The sequence below is a fragment of the Mustela lutreola genome, chromosome 7 (genome assembly GCF_030435805.1).
Source record: "Mustela lutreola isolate mMusLut2 chromosome 7, mMusLut2.pri, whole genome shotgun sequence".
In the NCBI taxonomy this organism is placed as follows: Eukaryota; Metazoa; Chordata; class Mammalia; order Carnivora; family Mustelidae; genus Mustela; species Mustela lutreola.
Window position 1 is genome coordinate 63,667,353 of NC_081296.1, and position 21,111 is coordinate 63,688,463.

The following is a 21,111-nucleotide window of genomic DNA, read 5'->3' on the forward strand; positions in this document are numbered from 1 at the left end:
CGAATTTCCTCAGCTTTCTTCCTATTCTCCTACCCACTTTCTACCTGTGCTTTGACCTCCACCTTCACTGGCTTCCTCCTTTGGATCCTCGCATTATGCACTGTCATCCTCTCCACCCCTCCACACCTACAGCCTGGCTCCCTTCCCATCCCTAGCGCAACACCTGATTCACCTGCTCCACCCCACTGCTAAACTCTGCCATCCTACGCATGGTCCTCTGTTCTTCTTTTGTTCCCTTCCAGCTTTGCCTGTTCACTCCTCAGCTTGTAGAATTCAAAGGTAGACCAGGACTCCCAAATGCCAAATCCAAAGGTTTATTTTTAGTCATCATTGTCCTTGATCTTTCTGCAGAATCTACTTCCTCTGCTTTGAAACTCCTTCTCTTTTTCACATGATCTGATTATGTTCCTACTAATCTGATTTCTTTATCTTTGCTCATTACTTTCTCTCTTCTTCCCTTTAAAAGTAGTTTTCAAAGAGACTGTCTCCACTAACCCCTTCTTTCTGTGCTCTCTTCCTTACCTTTACCTAATGCCATGATTACAAGCATTGCTTCTGCAAAGATCAGTCTCAACTTTCAAACCACAGTATCACCATTTCTAACTTACACTTGGATTCCTCACTTGGATATCTGGGTTGTGGGGTCTAAACCTAGGGCTTCAATATACATTTCCAAGCTTTTCTCACTATTTTCCCATACATATTCTATGCTTATTCAAATATGATTCTGTGTTATGAGCTGTAGCATTCACAAATCTCTGGATGTCGAATCAAAAGTAGCCTGATTTAGCATCCAGATTGAAACTATCTTCAGGAAAAAAAAGAAAATAAAATAACCTCACTAGTGTCTTGCTGACCAGAGATAATTCTATGTCTCTCCTAGGATTTAGAGATGCAAAGCTGCTCATCCTCATCAGCCTGGCCAGCATGCAAAGTGGCAGACTGGTGAACCGGTTAATTCTCAGGATAGAAGAGTTTATGGACAAAGAACGAAGATATCCAAATCCCCAAGGAGCTTGTTCCAAAGCTGTAATAGTACAAGCGGGAGTAAGTTCATTGTGAGGTTTCTTTGCTATCATTCAGCCAGTTCTTTCCCTTCAGTGTGAGTTTATGAAATTTCAAAAACTACTTTTACTCATGATGCCCTTATAAACCGTGCCACAGTATGAATGGTCCATAAGGTCTTTGGCCTTCCTTGTATGTCTCATGCTAACTGTAGGATTTGCCCCTCATTTCAAACAGACTTAGGTCAAAAGGAACAAGTACAGTCCCTCTGAAGAGCATTTCACCCATATCCAAGTTCCAGTTTCATGGAGCTAACACAGAGCAAATCAATTATTTCGGTGGATTACATGAAGACATTAATGAATATCATTTTATGCTTTTGTAGTATTCTGCCCTTTTCAAAGTGCTATTCCTCAGCAAACTCAGTTTTGAGCTATTCTCAGCCAACTCAAAACCCAGCACTCAGAAAATTAAATGACTTGCCCAAGATAATGCAGAAAGTCAAAGGTTGAACTGGGAATAAGATCTTACTCAAACAACTTCACATTGATCCTAACTGGGCTGCCGCTGGAGTGTGTATGGGTATGTGCGTATGTGTGTTCCTGCCAACAGTAGAAATTTCTTTCTCCCTGCCTGAAATATTTGTTTGTTTTTGCAAAGCACAAAAAATTAATAGCTTGTGCTTACTATCAAAGGTAGGCAAAGGGGCGCCTGGATGGCTCAGTTGGTTAAGCCTCTGCCTTCGGTTCAGGACATGATCTCAGGGTCCTGGGATTGAGCCCCACATAGGGCTCTCTGCTCAGCAGGGAGCCTGCTTCCCCCTCTTTCCCTGCCTGCCTCTCTGCCTACTTGTGATATTTCTCTTTGTCAAATAAATAAATAAAATCTTTAAAAAAAAAAAAAGGGGTAGGCAAAGCATCGATTCTCTGATTCATTCTAAATACTTCCACTCTCTATCCGATCAGGAGCAACCACAGATTCAAAAGAATTTAAGCACCTCCTGTTTACTTAACTAATCACATACACATTTTAAATAAGCAGGGATGGGGGTCATATTTGGGACAGACATTGACAAGACAATCCAAGCTTGTAAGAACCAAAGAGAACCGAATCACACTTTAAACTTGCTCAGCAAAAATACATGCATACATACTTACATACATACATACATACATACTTTCAAACTGTTTTTGAAAGGATGCCCAGTCTGATAACAGAGGTCATATTAAAAACTGACGCCTTTCACTTGGTCATACTTGATTATCACTTAAGCAGTTCACTAGCAAACATAAAAGCTCCAGGATGAAGCAGAAAGAAGGGTCTTCATCAAAGTGCCATCACGAAGGGATTTGCCACATAGCTCTGAATTTATGGTTTGCTGGAAACTAATGCAAAAACTGAACTGAGCCTATAATTGACTAAATAATGATTTCATATAGCCTGTGCCCTCCTAACACTTCTTCTTCTTCTTCTTTTTTTAGAACTCATTGTGAGGCAAGGTTAAAACAAGTGTAACCACTCATGAGCTGCCTGCAGGTGTCTTGGAACACTGAAATGGAACCTGTAACTTTTCACCATGGGGAAAAAAATCAGGCTGCTTTTATAGAGTTCCAACATGTCACCAAACCTACAGGGAATAATCCAGCATTCATCTCTTCTATTGATTAAAGCTCTTTTCTTTTTAAAAGACTGGTGCAACACCACCCCAGTATACTTGGGTTGTTTATTGTCGGCTTACGACAGGGTCACACCATGTGTTCAGGCTAAGAATAAGCCATTTTACAACTGGAGTATGACCTGAGTCATGGGATTATCCTTACCTAAATAATTAGGTATGGAGTTGTCGGCTATTTCCAAGTCAAAATTAATTCTGGAATACTTCAGAATGTGGGGAATGATCATAAGTAAATCAACCAATTAATCTATATTATGATGTGAAAACTGAGGTATTAAAATTAAATTAAGAGCAGCAACAAGATTTGGTGGATGAAGGGTGGGTTTTCATTATCCAGCCGTGCTAGGCAAGTTGGTTATCAGTAAACTGAGAGGCAGGGTGGTTGGAAAAGGGCTGACTAGTGGCTCGTGTTAATTTTCTATAATGCTCAGAGTAACTAGAGAATTATATTCTCTTCATTTCTTATCATCTCAGAATCCTACAATAATAACCTTTTGAGTTGCAATTTTTCTTTTTGTGGACAATCAAGTCAGAGTCAACAAATACTTGTGTTATCTATTATAACTGAGAAGTAAAACTATAGTTTAAGAAAAACTATCTGCCATTATATTGTGACGTGACAACTTATTCACTATTAGATAAAAACAACTTAAATCAGTTCTGGCAGATTTGGGACTTGGCAGTTCAAAATATGAATAGCAAATGTAAAAGCATGAAAATGGCATTACTATTATGTTTTAAGAGGATAATACACCTTTAAGGGGTGCCCGTGATTACTTTGCATACTGTAAACAACGGCTGCCAATCAATTTAGAAAGTGGTACCTGGCACCTCCCCGTTAATGTGCTAAAGGCAAATTCCCTTCAACCAACCTCATGCCCCCTCCCCAAGTCACTACTTCTTATCAGGAGCAGCTGGGCAGGATATCACCTTTACACTTCATCATCTGTTCCAAACTGCAAAAACAGACTACAGCAGGGAGAAGGCAGGGCGTTTTCGGGCATCATCGGAAATCTGGGCAGCAACGGTCTCCAATATCAAAATGAGTCCTGCGTGTGAAGATGACTTTAATGACTCTGTCCTGCTGCAGCAAAGCTGAAGGACAGCGAGCGGTCTCACGACCCAGGCCACCTGGTCTTTATGTTCCAATAACACTGCCTCTCCACAGAATAAGCTCGCAAACCGTGGTTGTGTGGAATGAAGAAATGGAACCTTTCTCTAGGATCTGAATGAATATTCACGGATTTCTCTAAACAGCATTTAATGGCACTCTATTCTTGGAGGTTTTAAATAGCTGAATATTCAGATATGCACATGCCTTCTATTTTCTTTTATTCAAGGGTCCTCCATTCTCCATCTCTTTGAATTCTGTAACGTATTTTTAAACAATTATACTTAGAGTGATATTTTATGAAATTGGGTGTTAAACTTTAAGCTAATAATTATTTTAGTGTCTTTTTGATGGTAATTTAATAAGCATTTCATTCTTCAATCTTCTCACCCAGTTGCTCATTTTAAAAATGTGTCTGTCAGCTAGTCGCTCATAATCTGGGACTTAATTTTCCTAATCTATCTCAGCTGAACTACTTTTTATATGGGATTCTTTGATATCCTTTGGAAATCTCTTAACCAAATGTTTTTGTATCAAGGAGACCACACACCTCGGCACCCCCACAGAAGGCCATTGCCACCACTACCGTACTGGGGACTTGACCTCGAAGTCTTTCAGAGCATGGACAAGGGCTGCAGAGTACCAACACCTGAGACTTTACGAGCAGAATCCCTCACACTCTGATCCCAAACACCAGACTGAGACTCCAAGGGCAAGGTTATGACACAGCAACATGCAACTTTTTTCCTTTCCTCAAGAGAGACAGAGTAAATTTAGTCATAATTTTATTTCTCCTAGAGGAGCTTCTAGGATTCAACACAACATTAAATTTTGGCCTGTCTCTTTAATTTGAGAAATTGTAAAAACGACGACAGATGGCACACAGAACTGACTTATGTCCCCTATTCTTTACTCAAGAAGGGAGTGCATAGAAACTTTGATCGAGACAGAAGCTACAGTATGCAGGTCGCTATTAAAATTATCTGGTAGCTCGTTGGACAGCTAGGATCAGAACATTCAGGCTTTCTTTTTCAGACATTCTTTAAAACCAACCAACACTGGTGTAGGTCAACACTGAAGATCACAGCCCCGATGTTCAGAACCCTCCCTGTCCCAATAAGGCTGTGATGGATGTACCATTAGCTCTGAACCTCGACAACCTCTGAAATTACCAATCTTCCCACCCCCATATCCCGCCCCCACCCCTCAAAATCATTATGAAATAGGAAGAACACTCAAGCTTACAGTTAATTGGAAACATTGCGAGAGAAGAGGAATGCTTAGGACAGCATGTCCGTGGGAAAATAAATCACCCAGCATTGTTATTTAATGCATTGTGACATCATTTCCTGAAATTAAACAGAGATGACACCAATTCAGAGGATCTCCAGTATAAGGTTCCACTCAAATAATTCACAGATGTTTTCTCCTGGCAAGCAGAAAAACAATGCAAGGGCTACAGCTAGAGGCAGCCTCAGTGCACTGTGTGTTTGTGGGAAGTCCTCTCTGCTGGTGCTTTTCAGCTGTGATTTCTGCATATGCATTTCCACAAAAGGACTTCTCTGCCCAACAGCCCTACTTGTATTCGGGGTTCATCTAGATCTCTGAGTGTGAGAGAGGCCATCTCTCACGGCCTAATATTTTGTATTTGGTATTCACCAATATTTTGTATTTGGTATTCATTTGGCCTATAGCAATTGGTATTAAGTAGATCAATCTCAGAATCATAAAGGAACTAATTCTCAAGTAGAAATAATGAACGTCCATGGAATGCTGATTTAGTTAACCATTAAGGCCCTTAGAAAGAGATCTCACGACAGGAATGATTGGAGCCTCCACGGATACCCTTGTGGACTGAATGAGTGGAAATCCTGGGGTAGAGATCTCATGAGGAACTACTACAGCTTGGGAGCCAGCAACCTGAACACGCAACCAGAAAGCCAACATACTCAACGTTTGTGTAGCAAATCCCAGTCACACACCGACTACCTCATCTGATGTAGCAACCAACCAGCTATTTTAATTTATTATTAAATTATTAATTTATTTTAATTAATAATTATTTGATTATTTGATTATTAATTTATTTATTTTTATTTACTATTTTAGTTTCTTGATAAGGAAATAGGTTCAGAGGTTGACTAGCTTACCCAGGATTACAGAGCTCCAACCCCGTCTTCTATGCTGTCTGTCAGGGAGCCTAGACTTTAACACTCTGAAGAAGCTGGAAACTAGATTCTGTTCACATACTGGACCTCTTGACAGCATCCAAGGGTCCTGGTGCTAAGGGGAAGCCAGAATTTGCTGATGAGCCTTCTGGGACACGGTGGGAAGTGAAGAAGGAACTGGTTATGGAACGGTTCATAATGCCTCAACTGGGACCTACTATTGGTAGAGAATGCTCCCTTTTGCTTCCCCTTAGCACCAGGACCCTTGGATGCTGTCATTCAGCATAACTGAGCTAGAAGGCACGATTTAGATGACGTTCTCTCCTGCTGAGGGCATCTGGGACCTGTCTGGCAAAACCTGATCTCCCCATCTCACACAGACCGTGTAAGCAAGTGGTTTCTTTAGCTGCCCAGTTCCACTCCTGCTGGCCATTCAGCTAGACTAATATAAGAATGGTATTATGTCCTTACTATAAGAGCCAGGCATTGAACTGAATGCTCTATATTCTCTATATTAGCTCGGGCAATCCCTGCAACAACCCTCCTAAGCTGGTTCTAGAATTATCCCCATTCTACAGATATGGAAAATGAGGTTAAAAAGGGTAGTTGCTCAAGATCAAAAATCTGGGTGGCAGATTACAGGCACTATATTTTGTTTTGCTTTGCTCCTGATAATGCATGACTAATAGTCATGACCCTGGTATAATTGTATGCCCGGAAAGCCCCATGAAAGGACACTTAGTGCTTCCCTTCAAGTAGGACTCATCTAACCTCCCCCAGTCAGAAAGCCAGGTCCTGAGCTCTTAGCTTCAATGCTGGATCATCTCATTAAGAAAAGAAGCCATCTAGGTCTACATAAGATGAAGAGAACTAGTTAAAAAGCCAGATAGTCTGAGTCCGTGTCTCTCTGTCTTCCTCCGTCTGTCTGTCTCTCATGTCTATGTGTGTACCTCTGTGTGGGCAGAGTAAAAACATGAGATGACTAAGTTCACTGTCCTATGGTCTCAGTGAACCCACTGGAGAAGAGATATCTCTACAGTAACACAGAGCTGTATTTACTCACAACTTGGGTACATGGTCTCTGCAGGATGATAAACTTTAAAACTCACATTTCTTACCAGAGACCCTTGCAAAATCCCATAAAACAATCTCCAACAGCCAAGGAGCCAAACAACTGAATGTGTGAATGTCAGGCTTCATCGCTCTCCCCCAGCATAGAGGTCTAGAGCAGGACAAAGCATTTTGCCAGCAACAAAGGATACAGTTTTTAGAACCTGTGGTTTCAAGAACGCTATAGGATATAACATCGCTTTAAAGTAAATTTGCTTCTGATTCTGCATGCACATCTTTGAAGGAAGTCCCACATCCCCTACGTGCAAGCTTTAGGCCCGTGTTTTCAAATAAGAAAACCTTTAGTTAGAGACTGGTACAAGCAAGGGGTGTCTTTGTTTATGTCACTTCCTGTTTTCATTCCATGACCAAATACATTCTTTGCAGCACAACTAGAAAGCTCTCGAAGGTGGCAAGTGGAGGTGCCTGAGAGCCTAATTGAACACACTAAGGGCTTCTTGGCGTGGAGGAGTGTTTCACGGTTATGAATAAACCGTTAGCCCCAGTATTATTTCTTGCTGTTTCTTTCTTTAACTATCTTTGAAGTCAAATAAAAACAGTTGTAATGGCAGGCTTACTTTTATGATACCATAATCTCCATGTGTTAGTGAAAGGAATATACTTCCCTAGGATTTCCCTAAGTTCTTTTGCCATTGGGTACGTTCCAGCAAAAGCACATACATTTCCAACAGATTCTTTCTTCAATCTTCACTAGATTTCTTAGTCTGAGAGCTAGGGAGGGCCATCAACCAGTAGAAGGGGGGGGAGGTAATTGTATATAGAACATTTCCAGGAGATGAATTTCTAAATATATACACAATTTAGAGATAGATGGATAGATAGATACGGATTTATTTTTTAAGTTATTATGAGGTTTTTAAAGGGAACTTTTAAAAGATGCTTTGGAAATTGGTAGTTAGAAACCAGAAATGAATTATCTAGCCTCAGATTAAATTTAAATTCGAAGTGTTTAACTCTGAATACGGAAATTCCCGAATTCGTCTATTAGTTTGTTTTGTATAAATGCTACTTTGGGTTTAGTTTAAATATCTCCTTCAATATAATCAATCAGCTGCAAGAGTATTACCTTTTTCCCTAAAACTGGTGGTGTGCAGGAATTTGAGATGGTTTTAACTGTTACAGTTGTAGTGGAACTTGTTCTTCCAAGAAAACTGAAGGTTAATGATTTTTGTCATATTGAGACTAAGACTTAACAATTGCTACAGTTGGCCTTTGTTGAGGTGGGCTTCTTTTTTCTCTAGGCCTTTTGAGGTATTCAGAATAGGTGACAATAGCTTGCAGTTGAGAACATATGTAGAGAGACCCCTGTGGCTTATTGGAAAAAGTTGCTCCATGCTGGTTGGGTGTTTGGAAAAAAAAATACAACCAGAGTTCTTTTATGTTCTGCTAGTTAATGAATGCATGAATGTCAAAATGGGCCAATGGCCCATTCAGGGGGCAAAGCCTTAGCAGCCCCCTTCTTTAAGAACACATCCTGAGATGCAAAATACATTTGCTTAACAAATTAAAATAATGAGATAATTCAATTAGCTTCTTTTTAAAAAAAAAGAAAGAAAAAAGGGTACATCGGGGATTATTGTAATACAAGAACAGGTCATACTGCACAAAAGGGAACAAACCAGTTTGAAATAATGTTAAAGAGACTAAGAATGGAGGAATGCACATTGAATCATGTGCTTGTGAGGAAATTTACATGAAATAATAATTTAGACTACATCTATTTTCAGTGAGCTAGAGCCAACATTTCACTTTGAAAGTTGAAATTAATTAAGTGACAGAAAAATATAGTGGGCATCTCTATTTCCAAGGACTTCCTCATGCCTGTTAGTGCACGTAAGGAAAGTCTAAATTAACATGTCGCTAGTGAGGGGTCTCTATTCTTGGTTTCTGAGCTCGGAATTATAGCTGAGTAAATCTTTCGGCTCATTAAAGACTGGAAAGGAAAAGTTTTACAGGACCATCCTCATCAAAGTGACTGAACCTCTTCTCTGCAGTTGGGGTGAAATCTAGATGAAGAGGGAAAATTTTTTCAAAGAGAAAGCCCAGGAGAATTTCCTTATGATACACGGAAGGTGCAGAAAGGGCAAGGGAGGGGAGCAGAGGGAAAGACTGGGAGACAAAGCCAGTGGGAGAAGTAATGAAAGGGGCAGCTTTGAAAGAAGGTCATGGGGAGGGAAAAATAAAGCACGCAGCAGCGAGTGAAAAAGCAAGGGGGACTGGGAGGCAAGGATGACCAGGGGCTGGGACAGAACGGGGCTCTGGCTACGTGATCCCGAGGCGAACCCAGCGCTGTGGATGCGGGAAAGGACCCCGCAGTGTGGAGACCCTGCGTGGTGTCCCTCTCGTTTGAAAAACGGGACAACGGACGGTCCAGAGAACTTAATGGGCTTAACTGAGGGGCAGCTGGCACAGGGGCGTGCTGACTTCAGAAGGCCTTCCCCGTTTCCCGACTGGCTGGCTGAGGTTTTCTGATTCTTCTTCCCTGCTCCAAGGGCAGGCATTAATGAAATTTTTCAGCTGGCCATGGAATTCTGCACCAAGTCTTGAGTTCCTTTAACCAGATGAAAGGACTCTCATGGTTGGAGGGGGTGGGTGTGTGTGTGGGGGGGGGACGGTGCTATGGTGGGTTTGTAGCCCCCTGCTCGGCAAAGCCAGAAGAGGTGCCCAGCATCACTGGCCACCCACCATTTTTCACCAGTGGCCACAGTGCACAGTGGGGTGAGCCTAGGGCAAGCAGGTGGGGGATAAGGTACTGAAAGGACAAGGTAGGACGTCTAGCAAGGGCTCCGGACCCTAACATTGGAGACTCAAAGCCCAGAATATGGCTGGTGAAGGACAGGGTCAGCTTGAAGGGAAAGGTGCAAAGTCTTTTCTGCTCTGAGAGACGGGGGGAGCAGGAAGCTTTAAAAACAGATACAGAAAACGGCACTTGGCCTCTCCCTATATCCCCCCTTGACGCTGAGCATACTGGTGGCAGAGGCTGTGTGAGATTTATATACTACCCTTAACGGGGATAAGGGTTGTAGCAAAGTGACTGTAATGGGGTGGAAAAAGCACAGTGCGGGGCACGGGGAAGGGTTGGGTCCTGGTGGCAGCTTGACCTTGAGTTAATCACTTCCCTTCCTGGGTCTCAGTTTCCTCATTTGTAAACAGAGCAGCTGATTCTCTCAGGTTGGGCTGTTCTGGGATGTTGACTTTGCTTACTGAGGAACTGCAAATGCATGGAGACGTGTGCTTGGAAAGCCACCGTTGAAGCCTCTTCCTTTGGCCGAGAAGGGCTGAGCATGAAGGAAGACAGAGGGAGGAAGCCAAACAGGTGAGCTGGCGGGGAGCGAGCTGGGTGCCTGCCATCCCTGTGCCCCTACCCTGCCTCTCTAACTTGCTACTCTAACCAAACGAACCTTCCGTAAAAAAAAAAAAAAAAAAAAAAAAAAAGAGAAGCCCCTCCCCTCACACTCACTCGACTTCCAAATTAAAAACATTTTACAGGTTAGTAAATCTCCAGCTGAGGTGATGTAGCAAAGAACAGCTGTGAAGTAATTTTGATAATGATGAGAATAATAGCCACATGGCAAGGTTCAAGGCTTTGCTGTTGCAGCTTCAGTGCTCCTGAATAGATAAAAGTGATTAAATACTCCTGATTATCCCTGACCAATATGTAATGGATTTACAGCCCTTTCAATTAGTCAGTATTTGCTTAGGACTCATTATTTTGTCTTTGGTTAAGTAATCAGCCCAGAGACCGCATGTTCTGTCTAATTCCTCTGAGCCGAGTCAGTGCAGGGCCCTGACCTTTGAAATGGCCATAGCTGCGAGGCAAGAATAACCACCACCAGGGCAGCCTCGTTGGTTCTCCCAGCTAATCCTGACACCACAGGCCAGATCGATACACCTTAGTTTGCTACTAATGTCCTTACATCAAAATGGCCGATTTAGGAATGTGAATTTATCACTCCACCCTCCCCGCCACCACTCCACCCTTTGCCCTTTGTAGCTCGGCGGCAAGAGCAGAGCGGCGGCCACCACCATAAATAAAACTGGAACCTTGTCCTGGACCCATGACACTGTAACTAATGTCATTCAGCGTGGCAACACACAAGTTGGATAATCAAAGAAGACCTTCAGCTTTCAGTGGGCTACTCTATTTTTAAGCATTAGCCTAAAGAGAATGGCCTGAAAACAATATCATAGCAAGCAACCACCTCTGACACCTTCACCGTTTTCCCAGAATTTCCAGACGAACAGGGAAATAGGAGTGCCTGGTTCCTCTATGAGAATATACTGTGATTTTTTTTTTTTTTTCCCCTGTCACCAGAGCCTTAGAGTCAACCACGGACACATAAAACCAAATACAAACAAGAGGGTAAAGATACATTGTTACTTTAAAATGTGGCAGAGTTGATCTTTCCCCAGAAGGGAACAGGGTGAGCTTATAAGAAAATGGACTTGAACAGCTGAAGAAGAATCTAATCTCCACCTTACAGACGAAGGTGCTAGAGCACCTAGAACCCTTCTGTGTGTGTCCCAGAAACACGGGCCGTGTTTGCACGTGGTTCCCGCAAGTACAGCTGAACCTGATGCTATGAGCTTGGACACGCATGGGGCAAGGTGCTGCCCCCCCACCCCCTATTTTTTGCCCTCCTGAAGGAGATGGCTTTAGTTAAGAGTATAATCAGCAGCGTTTACAGACTCATGAGCTCCTTCCAGCCATTTCCCTTGGTCACAGGGGTGTTATCTGAAGTCATTCTCATACCTTTTAGCATAAATAACAAATTGACTTATACATGCCGTGTAGGGCCCTAGACCAGTTTTGAATAAGGTACATTCCTGGCCTCTTAAAACGAAAACGTCCTCCTTTCTAGAGGGTGGGTAGTGACAGTTGGCAAAACCTTAACTGCTCCACTGGTCATCAGATTTCGAGAAAGGGAGAACAGTCACTTATTACTATTTTTTTAAATCGGTTATCAACCTGTGTCCTATGCTAGCAGCAGGCAAAGCAAAACTTTCTCTTTCATCTTGACTTACTGTGAGATGCTGGAAGAGCCATGCTCTCATGATATTTGTTGCTACTTTGGGGAAAATGCCTCTTTTCTTCTGGCGTTTTTTGTCCTTGTCTGGGTCGTCGTCATCACCTGTGCCAGGTGAAGCTACACTGTTGTCTAAACCATCCCCTGGTCGGGAAAAAAAAAAAAAAGGAAAATACATTAGAGACAACACAGAAAGGGGGCCAACGACAATGTGCAGCTGACGAGCTCAGCTAAGCTTGTTGAGAGAAATCCATTAAGCGGGTATATTCTCTTTCATTAAAGTATAATTGGAGACACAAATATGTAAAAGACAAAATTAAACCAGCCCTCTTCAAATGTTAATTTTGTGTGTCTCACACTCGCCCATATCATTAATTCCATTATAATTGTGTGCTTGACACAGGGCAGTAGCTCTTTGTCAATTACGGAATCCAATGTGGGAAAACCGCCATCAGAAAACCCATTCGGTGAAAATGCGTCCCCATCCCCATAGTGAACACATACTGTAGGGTAATCAAGTTAAATGTTCTGTAGTCTATATATTCTAGGCAGCCTGCATAGGTGACAGTAACTGTGTCACTGTTCATTGCACATAACACACTGCCTGCTCAGCCCCTCCTAGGACTGTCACCTCCGAAGCACGCACGTTCACACACTCCTCCGATGACCCTGCACTCAACATTTGCATGACAGGAAAACTTTTAGCTCTCTGCACCACTGATCGTGATCATTATCATTAAAAAAAGGAAAAAAAAAAGAGGTACATGAAGGTAGGGTGCTCACTTAATCAGAAGTTTCTATCAACATCTTCGTCTTCTGTGTCTTTCTCTGGCATTAATTGTACATTAGCAAAAATCATTTACTTTTAACAGTCATAGTTATTTTTTCTTGCCCTCCAGCAAAAATGCCTTGAAAGCCTGCCTGGAGGGCATCTAAATTATGTATCTGAAAAACTCTTCTGGCAAGGCATTGCAGGACCCCTACTTTCTTAAAATTCATACGAGCACGTCTTCCTGTTTTTGGGAAGGCATCAATCAAGGGCAGCAATATATGCCATATCCCTACATTAATATTTGAACTAATAACTTTTAAAAAAGGAAAGAAACAAGATCCGACTTGTGGCATAATCAAATGCAAAATAAATGAAGAATACGGGGACAGCACTGGGGCTTTATAGATGGCTGTGTTTTCCTTGCACATCATTAGCCTGGAGCCACACGAAAGAGGAAAACAGAGAAGTGGAGAGTTTATGCTCCCTGCTGGTGTTTAAGAAGCCGGGGTCCTGGAAGGACATCTGGGAATTGCGCTGAGATGGGGGTTTTTGTAATTTAAGAATAGACATTCATTAGCAGTAAATGCCATAAATCCCATGCTAAGTAAAAACCTTGTCCAAGAAAGCCTAAAACAATAAACTCTGTGCTCAATGTAGCCTGAGCTAGACGCTCTGCAGCTTCCGGGGGAATGCTGGAGAGCCACCAGCTCATTCCCAGACCTGCTTCCTGCTCTTGGTCGGGGCTACCCTGAGACGGCCTGCCCACTGGGCCCCTCACCTTGCAACTTCGGTGTCGACTCCGTGGGCTCCCCAATACCTGTTCTCTTCCTTTCTCACCAAAAAACCCTCAACCTTCTTTGACCAGAGAAGCAGAAAAGCCACAGCAAAGAGCTGGCAGATTAATTTTATTGACATTTCCATTTTCACTGCAATGTGATACCCTCCATCACATGGAAGAGATGACCCCCACTATTTACAGACTGACAGGCCACTTCATTACAGCCACCCTGCCCCAAGGCAAAGCAGCTCCCTTCCATCTGCCCAAACACTAGAGCATGACCCCGAAGTTGCTGTTCTCTTTTTCTTTGCCGTCTGTTATGATAAAAAAAAAAAAAAAAGAGAGAGAGAGAAAGAGAGTGAGTCAAAGGGACCCCAAATCGTCAAAGAACTAATCAGAGTACAGGGAAACAAAAGGCATTTGACTTTTCAGTACAGGCTCTCCTAGGCTGTCTTCATCCGTCTAGCCTCCCTATACACCCATGTACACGAGGGATCCTTGCACAAGGAGACACACACCCACACACACACTCACACACACAAGCTCGAGCAGGGACACGCGTACACGCTTTCCACCATGCCAAGGAACTGCTGCAAGGCAAATTCTCACCCGCACTAATGGCTTCTGACTGCTCCCTGGCAACCCTAGCATTTTAACCTGGGTGAATGTACTCTCCAAAATACAGACACTGGAGCGATCTCATCAGCTGTTCATGTGACACAGATGGAGAGTGGCTATTAGGAGCCAGGCAGTGGGCCTTGGGGATCTGAGGTGCTGTTCTGTAGCCCGAGGCAATTTTGAAAAGCAGTACCCGGAGAAGAGGAAGAAAAAAAAATCCACACTGCAAGTCCAAGTTTGAAGTCGGTCAGTCTGTCTGTCTACCCACCACGGATAAAGATATCTTTGTCTCTTAATGTAAAATCTATGTGGGCTATCTGGATGTACACTGCAGATAATGTATGTATGGAATGGCTCTTCCTTCAGTGTCTTCCAAATATAAAAACACACACTGTAAACAATGCCTGTGTGTATATATTTCTTCCGAAGCACATATGGTTTCTGTGTATATGTTTAAGCTGAAATTGTCAGGATTTTGTTAAAATCTCATTTAGCTCTTTTTGATAGATTTTTGAATATACTTATTTTAAAAGGTTAATTGCTTAATTGGGGGAAGTTCAACCAAAAGAAAAGAAAAAAAGAAGAAGAAGGCATTTGCCTTTTTCACCCAATCAATGACCTTAAAAATGAGACACTGTATTTCCACAGTGCACCTTCTCATGCTTAAAAGCAAAGAGGGCTGGTAACACCTTCAAACTATTTAGCTCAAGAAAAAAATATATATATATATCTATATATACAGCTAGATGGAGTGTCCTTTGATGACTGACTTAAACTGGTGACAGTAGGAGCATTACATGAATTTTAATATAAAGCAGTCCATTCTATGAAAGTGTAAAATATTTGAATTCAGATCCAGTGTCACAGATGATTGTAGAGAAAAATGTGCCCTTTTTTATAGTAAGTAGATATTAGACATTAGATTTTTAAATTAATATTAGTATCTATATTTCCTTAAAGCGAGGAGTTTTCCTCTCCAAATAACACAATAAATGCCATTGGTTTTTTTTTTTTTTAATTCCAGTGGACGATGAACCAGCTCCATGATGGAGAAATAACAGTAACATAAAGAAAAATTGTGAAAGGAAACTGTGTAATCTGCAACCTACAATAAAATTGTGCAGAGGATGATGGAGTTAGTGGCTCTTAAAATGGACATTGTTTTCTTGTTTTAAGGCTGTGTGCATGTAAGATGGTTGGCAACCGCTGGCACCTGTGCCAAACGTGTTTCTGTGCTGAAGAGGTTTGTGTGTATGTGTGTGCATGTGTGTGTGTGCATGTGTATCAGCACAGATGCTTGTGCCGAAAGCAGGATAACATAATAGCATACGTCTCAGCATGTGAAGTTAAGATTCAAAAGTGTGGACTCCTGAGGGCAAGAACTGTTTTTTGCTTCCCTTTTTATCCTGAGAGCACACCTCTGTATCTGACCTGGAGCAGATACCCAGTAATTCTATGTTGGGTGAGGGAATGACTGAACTCATCCAGGAGCTTATGCAAGGGCCCTCCCCTCTTTCTGAGAATCCCAAATGGGCTCGATCTCACTCATTTTAGTGCCGCAGGGGTCAGGTTGCCTGTGTGCACACAGTCACTTCTAAACACACCAGGATTGATGCTTCTCTGAAGAACCCTCTGACCATTAGGGCCTTTTGTGGGGGCTGAACCACTGGCCATTCCACCAGCATTGCCATCTCTGATGATGAAAAACTAAAGAAAAAAATAGTGGAATGCGCCTTCTAAAAGGTTGCTCATCCTTTTTCTGAGGGTACAATCTAAATTTGGGGCAAAGATACTCCCAAGAGTTGTGTATTACTGGAATGTACCGTGTGTGACCATGGAAAGTAGTAGTCAAAGCCTGTAGATAGACAACGCTGAAATGGACTGAATCATCAGGGGACACCATGAAAAACACAGGTCTCTGGACATTAGCCCAGGTTCATCGGCTCAAAATACCCCAGAGCAGAGGTAAGGAATTTATATTTTTAACACATTCCTTGGGTTTGCGTAAGCAACCAGCCTAGCACTGGTTCTCAAACTGGTTTTTGGAAGCCACTGAACTAGATGACCTTCCAATGTGGAAGAAGATGCAAGTTCTGGAACAGGTAAGGAATTCACAAGTCTATCCTACTGCCATGCATAGCGTCGGTGGTCGTGGTGAGGAATTGCAGGGTAGCCCTGGGCTTATTCACTGCAGAAGAAACCCAGTGTTCTCCATCACATATACTGACCAACACAATGGAGCTTCATCCTAGCCATCTGGTGATGAAGGATACAGAGAAAGAAAGAAGCTCTAGAACACTGGCTCTCAAAATGCGGACCAGCAGCGTTAGCGCTGATGAGGAAAGAGAAATGCAAATTCTTGGACTGTCCCAGACCTAGTGACCTTGAATCTCCAGGGTGGAGCCTAATCATTGGAATGGTACTAAGTGTTCCAAGTGATTCTAATGACCACTCAGGTTTTTTGTGGTTTTTTTTTTTTTTTTTTTTAAGATTTTGTTTATTTATTTGTCAGACAGAGTACAAGCAGGGGGAGCAGTAGGCAGAGGGAGAAATAGGCTCCCTGCTGAGCAGGGAGTCCAATGCAGGACTCAATTCCAGGACTCTGGGATCATGACCTGAGCTGAAGACAGATACTAAACCGACTGATCCACCCAGGCATCCCACCATGCAGGTTTAAGAAGCAATGCTTTAGAGCACAGAGAAGATCTCCTTAACTGGCTACCCCTGGTGGTTACTATCTGAAGGCCTATATCTAATCTCTGGGTCTTCCTCCTGTTTTAAGACTCTGAGGTGCTGGGGTGCCTTAGTGGCTTAGCTGGTTAAACATCTGCCTTCAGCTCAGGTCATGATCCCGGAGACCCAGGATCGAGCCCTGCCGTCAGGTTCCCCGCTCAGCAGGGAGTCTGCTTCTCCCTCGCATCCTCCTCCCTCTCTCACTCTCTTGCTCTCAAATAAATAAGTAAAATCTTAAAAAAAAAAAAGAGAGAGAGAGAGAGAGAGAGAGAGAGAGAGACTCCACAGTATTTTGAGAGCATCTGTGGCTAGATTTACACCCATGCTCTGGAGAAGTCACACATACTTTCTGTAGCTAAGCATACCATGCTCAGAGCAAGGCACTGCTCTGGGAAGCAACCCCAATCTACACCTACCTAAAAAAACACTACTGAGAGAGTTTAGTCACAGGAAGCTAAATCCTGGGATACCTTGGGTATCCAGGTGTAGGTAGAATCCATACCCATAGCTATGTGGTCAGGGAATCAAGGACGGATACGGACACATTATGAGAGGATCCTCCGATAATTCTAAAGCAGAAATTTCCAGTCCAGAAAATCTAGATCATAGAAACTATCTAGGCAAAAGGCCATCACTTCCTTTCATTGGCATATTGCCTTATTCCATTTAGCCAAAAATCTATCTGTATTTTAGAGATCAATTTCTTGGCCTGGAATAAACCAATGATACAAACAGTGACGACGTGCTATGATGAGTCCAGTATCACGGGGATGTGGCCTTCCTTCCCTACCAGATATACCAAGCAGCAGGCAAGAGGGTCCACCTTCTTCTACCTTTCTACCTTCTCCACCGCCCTTGAGAAACAAAACCAAACCCGACAATTACCAATGAGAAAAATGAGGCCAGGAGTTTAGGTTGTTGTTCAAGAGTCCACTGTTCTGCGTAGTCAAGGATAAACTAGAATCCTTGCAACTTCAAGTCCCGTCCACTGGGATGCTCACATTAATATCGTAGGTTATCTTTCACTTTTCAGAGCATTACCTCATTGGAACCCTGTTATCAGTGACAGATCTAAGCAACGTTTAGGTCTCACAAGTGACGGTCTAAGTGCAGAGGAGAGATTAGATCTACGGTGGAGGAGTTGGGGCTGAGCTAGAGCTGGTCCAGACGGGTCAACTTTCAAAAGGAAATGTGCGGCTTTTCCCAAAAGAAAGCCTTCACCTGAAGGGCTTTAGTTACCTGAAGTATAGCAGTAGGCTTTGAGGCTAGGGATTTTTTATAACGGGTTTATTGTCATCCAAGTGGAGACACCAGACTGACCGTCAGAGCATAGAGATGCTACAAATACTTGAGAAGCCACACCCACTGTCCATATAGTCAGGACCTTGGGAGCACTGTGCAGTCCTATTCAGCACTTCATAGCACTGTGATCAAAGCCATATATCCCCCTGCCCCAAAGTCACTTTTTAAATGGTAGAATAAGGTTTCTGTGACATTTGGTACATCGTCAAGTAACAGTCATCTAAAATTGATCTCTTGATCTGATATGAGGACACATAAGCATGTATTTTGGTTGGTGGCATTTGTACTTCTTTTGGGTAAGTCAGTGGTGCATTATTTGATTCCCACTTCCCCAAGTTTTGGACCAGGTTTAATAGTTAAATACAGTCATACAAAATATATGTTGTAAAAAAGAATGATACCTCATCTGAGAGAACATAGCTTTCCTCCTCCTCTTTTTTGCTAAACAGAAACTCACTGTATGCATTCTCATTTTCATTGTGTGCCATGTAAATTCACTAATTTCATACACATGCACATACATGTATCTTCTCATTAGTCTATTTCCAAGAATTAGGTATATGGACAAATACGTAGATATTTATGTACATGATCACAAACCTATATGCATACAAATTAAATTGTATCTTTTTCAAATCACTCACCAATTGATACACAAGTGTCCAAGTTTATTCATGAATGAACTGCATATTTTTGCCTGCTACACCCCCCGCCTCCACACACAAACACATTTATAGAGTACTTCAGATGTCTATATTTAATGTTAAGTATAGTAGTCCCTTTTCCGCACCATTTCCCTATCTCTAGAATACAGGCCCCTCTTCTTTATCAATACTGCCGTCACTGTCATTATCTTCATTATCACAAGTAACATTCAGTGGGCTTTTGCGATGTTCCAATCCTCACACCAAATGAATGAAATAGCTACTATTACCAATTCCATTTTACAGATAAGAAAACAGAGACTCAAAGAAATTAAGTAACTTGTCAAAGGTCACATAGTTAGGAAGTGGCAGAATGCGCTATCCTTCAAAGCCCAGGCTCATACCCTCTATCCTCTCCCTTAACCTGCTCAGAGGACAAGAGAATGTGAAAAGTCAAACTAGAGACTGGATAAGCCCTCACTGCCCCAGACACAAACCCTAAGTGTGAGGTCTTATATATTTACATCCATGTTCCAAGGGGATAGCGGGCAACAGCACATTTAAAACTAAGTATGAACCAAGAAACAAGCAGGTACCTATTTTACATGGACAGATATATCCATTATCTAGAGATAGGTTCATTATTGTTCCCTGTGGATGTAAGTGTCAAATTAAATGTGATTTTGAAATAGACCCATTTGCGGAATTTTAAAGACTTTTCTGAGCCAAGGAATCATTCAAGTTTCCATGCCTTTAGTCCTTTCCCCTTGGCCTGGAATGCCCTTTCCCTTCATTTTAATTCCTCTCCTTCCCATTCTTCTTTGTCAAGGCAAACTCCTATTCAACCTCCACAACCCAGTGAAAAAAGGAAACCCCTTGGCAAAGCTTTCTCCAGTTTTCATTAACAGAGTTGGGGTACTCTGCTTTCTACTTCTTCAGCAGTTTCCCCTAGCCTCTGTCATATTTACTTTTGTTTTACAACTTATCTGTTGACTAATTTCTCTATCCTATTTGACTGTGAACTTTCCCAAGGCAGGAGCTATGTCATTTCTGATTCCCAAACCTTGACACCATAGTAAACATTCTAGTGTTAGTGGCATGGGCAAATTGGCAGCAAGATTCCCTTAGACATATTAGTGGGACCCAATCTGAATATAACCTGCTTTGAAGAAACTGTCCATGATGGTGGCCCCTTAGCTCTGGTAACCTGTTCTGGTAGCCTCCAAGACTTGGGCTCCCCCGCTCCCTTATCCCCGCTCTATAAGCACTGGGTATCATGGTCTCATGTCCACTACTGTTTGCATATGTGTATGGTCCTCATCAGAGATTCTCGTTACATGCGTGAGACATGTGTCACATACTGCTGGTGAAAACAGTACTCCACTTCCAACCTGCCTTATTTAAAAGGGGAAGAGAGGCAGTGGGAGACAGTGGGCTGCCCGTTGCCCAGGCTACTCAGATGACTTGGAACATTACAGTTAAAAGTGAAGTATTAAGTAGTCAAGGAACTGTAACACACAGTACCTTGGGAACCCATTTTCTGTCATCATTTCTTTGTTTTTTTATTCCCCTCTCTGGATGTAATACTTTGAAAATGGAATAAAAATATACTAACGGTCAAAATATATGTATATTAGATACTATGAGTCAAAAGATATTTCTTTTTGGGGAGTACCTTCTAGAAGTTTAGGACATCCCACTGAGAAACCTGCATCAAGGTTTCAAATGAGATGAAAAAAAGAAGCAGCAGCAGCAGCAGCTGCCTTTGCCTAGTTCTGTTCTCTGCCTTACAAAACTTGCTTTCCAAGAACCATCCACAAAGTAAATCTTTTTGCACATGCAATTTTTTTTTTTCCACATCAGATCAGGTTGGGGGAGGGGGAAGCTGAAGACCCAGAAATGTGGGGAGGGTGAGGGGCCAGAGGTGGGGTGAGGGGCCAGCAGTGAGACCTGCTAATTACTGATCTCTTTTACTCTCCTGCTGTGCTTAACTGTCTGGACACGTTAAAGTGAAATTTTTCTGTGATTTTTCAAGTGACTAGTTCATGGCCCACTAGCATGGAGGGAAGCAGAAGAGATGAAATGCTTTCGTTTACATGCAACATTTACTAACCGTGTGGGTTTCCGACATTAAAGAGAGGACAGTG

At 42.4% G+C, this 21,111-nt stretch overlaps 1 protein-coding gene across 9 annotated transcripts in view; it reads right to left on the bottom strand.

The window, feature by feature from the left end:
• Positions 1-21,111, bottom strand: part of MEIS2 (Meis homeobox 2) — a 208,580-nt gene that overhangs the window by 132,863 nt on the left and 54,606 nt on the right. For all 9 annotated transcript variants that reach the window (XM_059181115.1, XM_059181113.1, XM_059181116.1 and 6 more), the window contains one exon: positions 12,116-12,261. In XM_059181115.1, the coding sequence (XP_059037098.1) occupies positions 12,116-12,261 (146 nt within the window). The remainder of the gene's footprint in view (positions 1-12,115; positions 12,262-21,111) is intronic.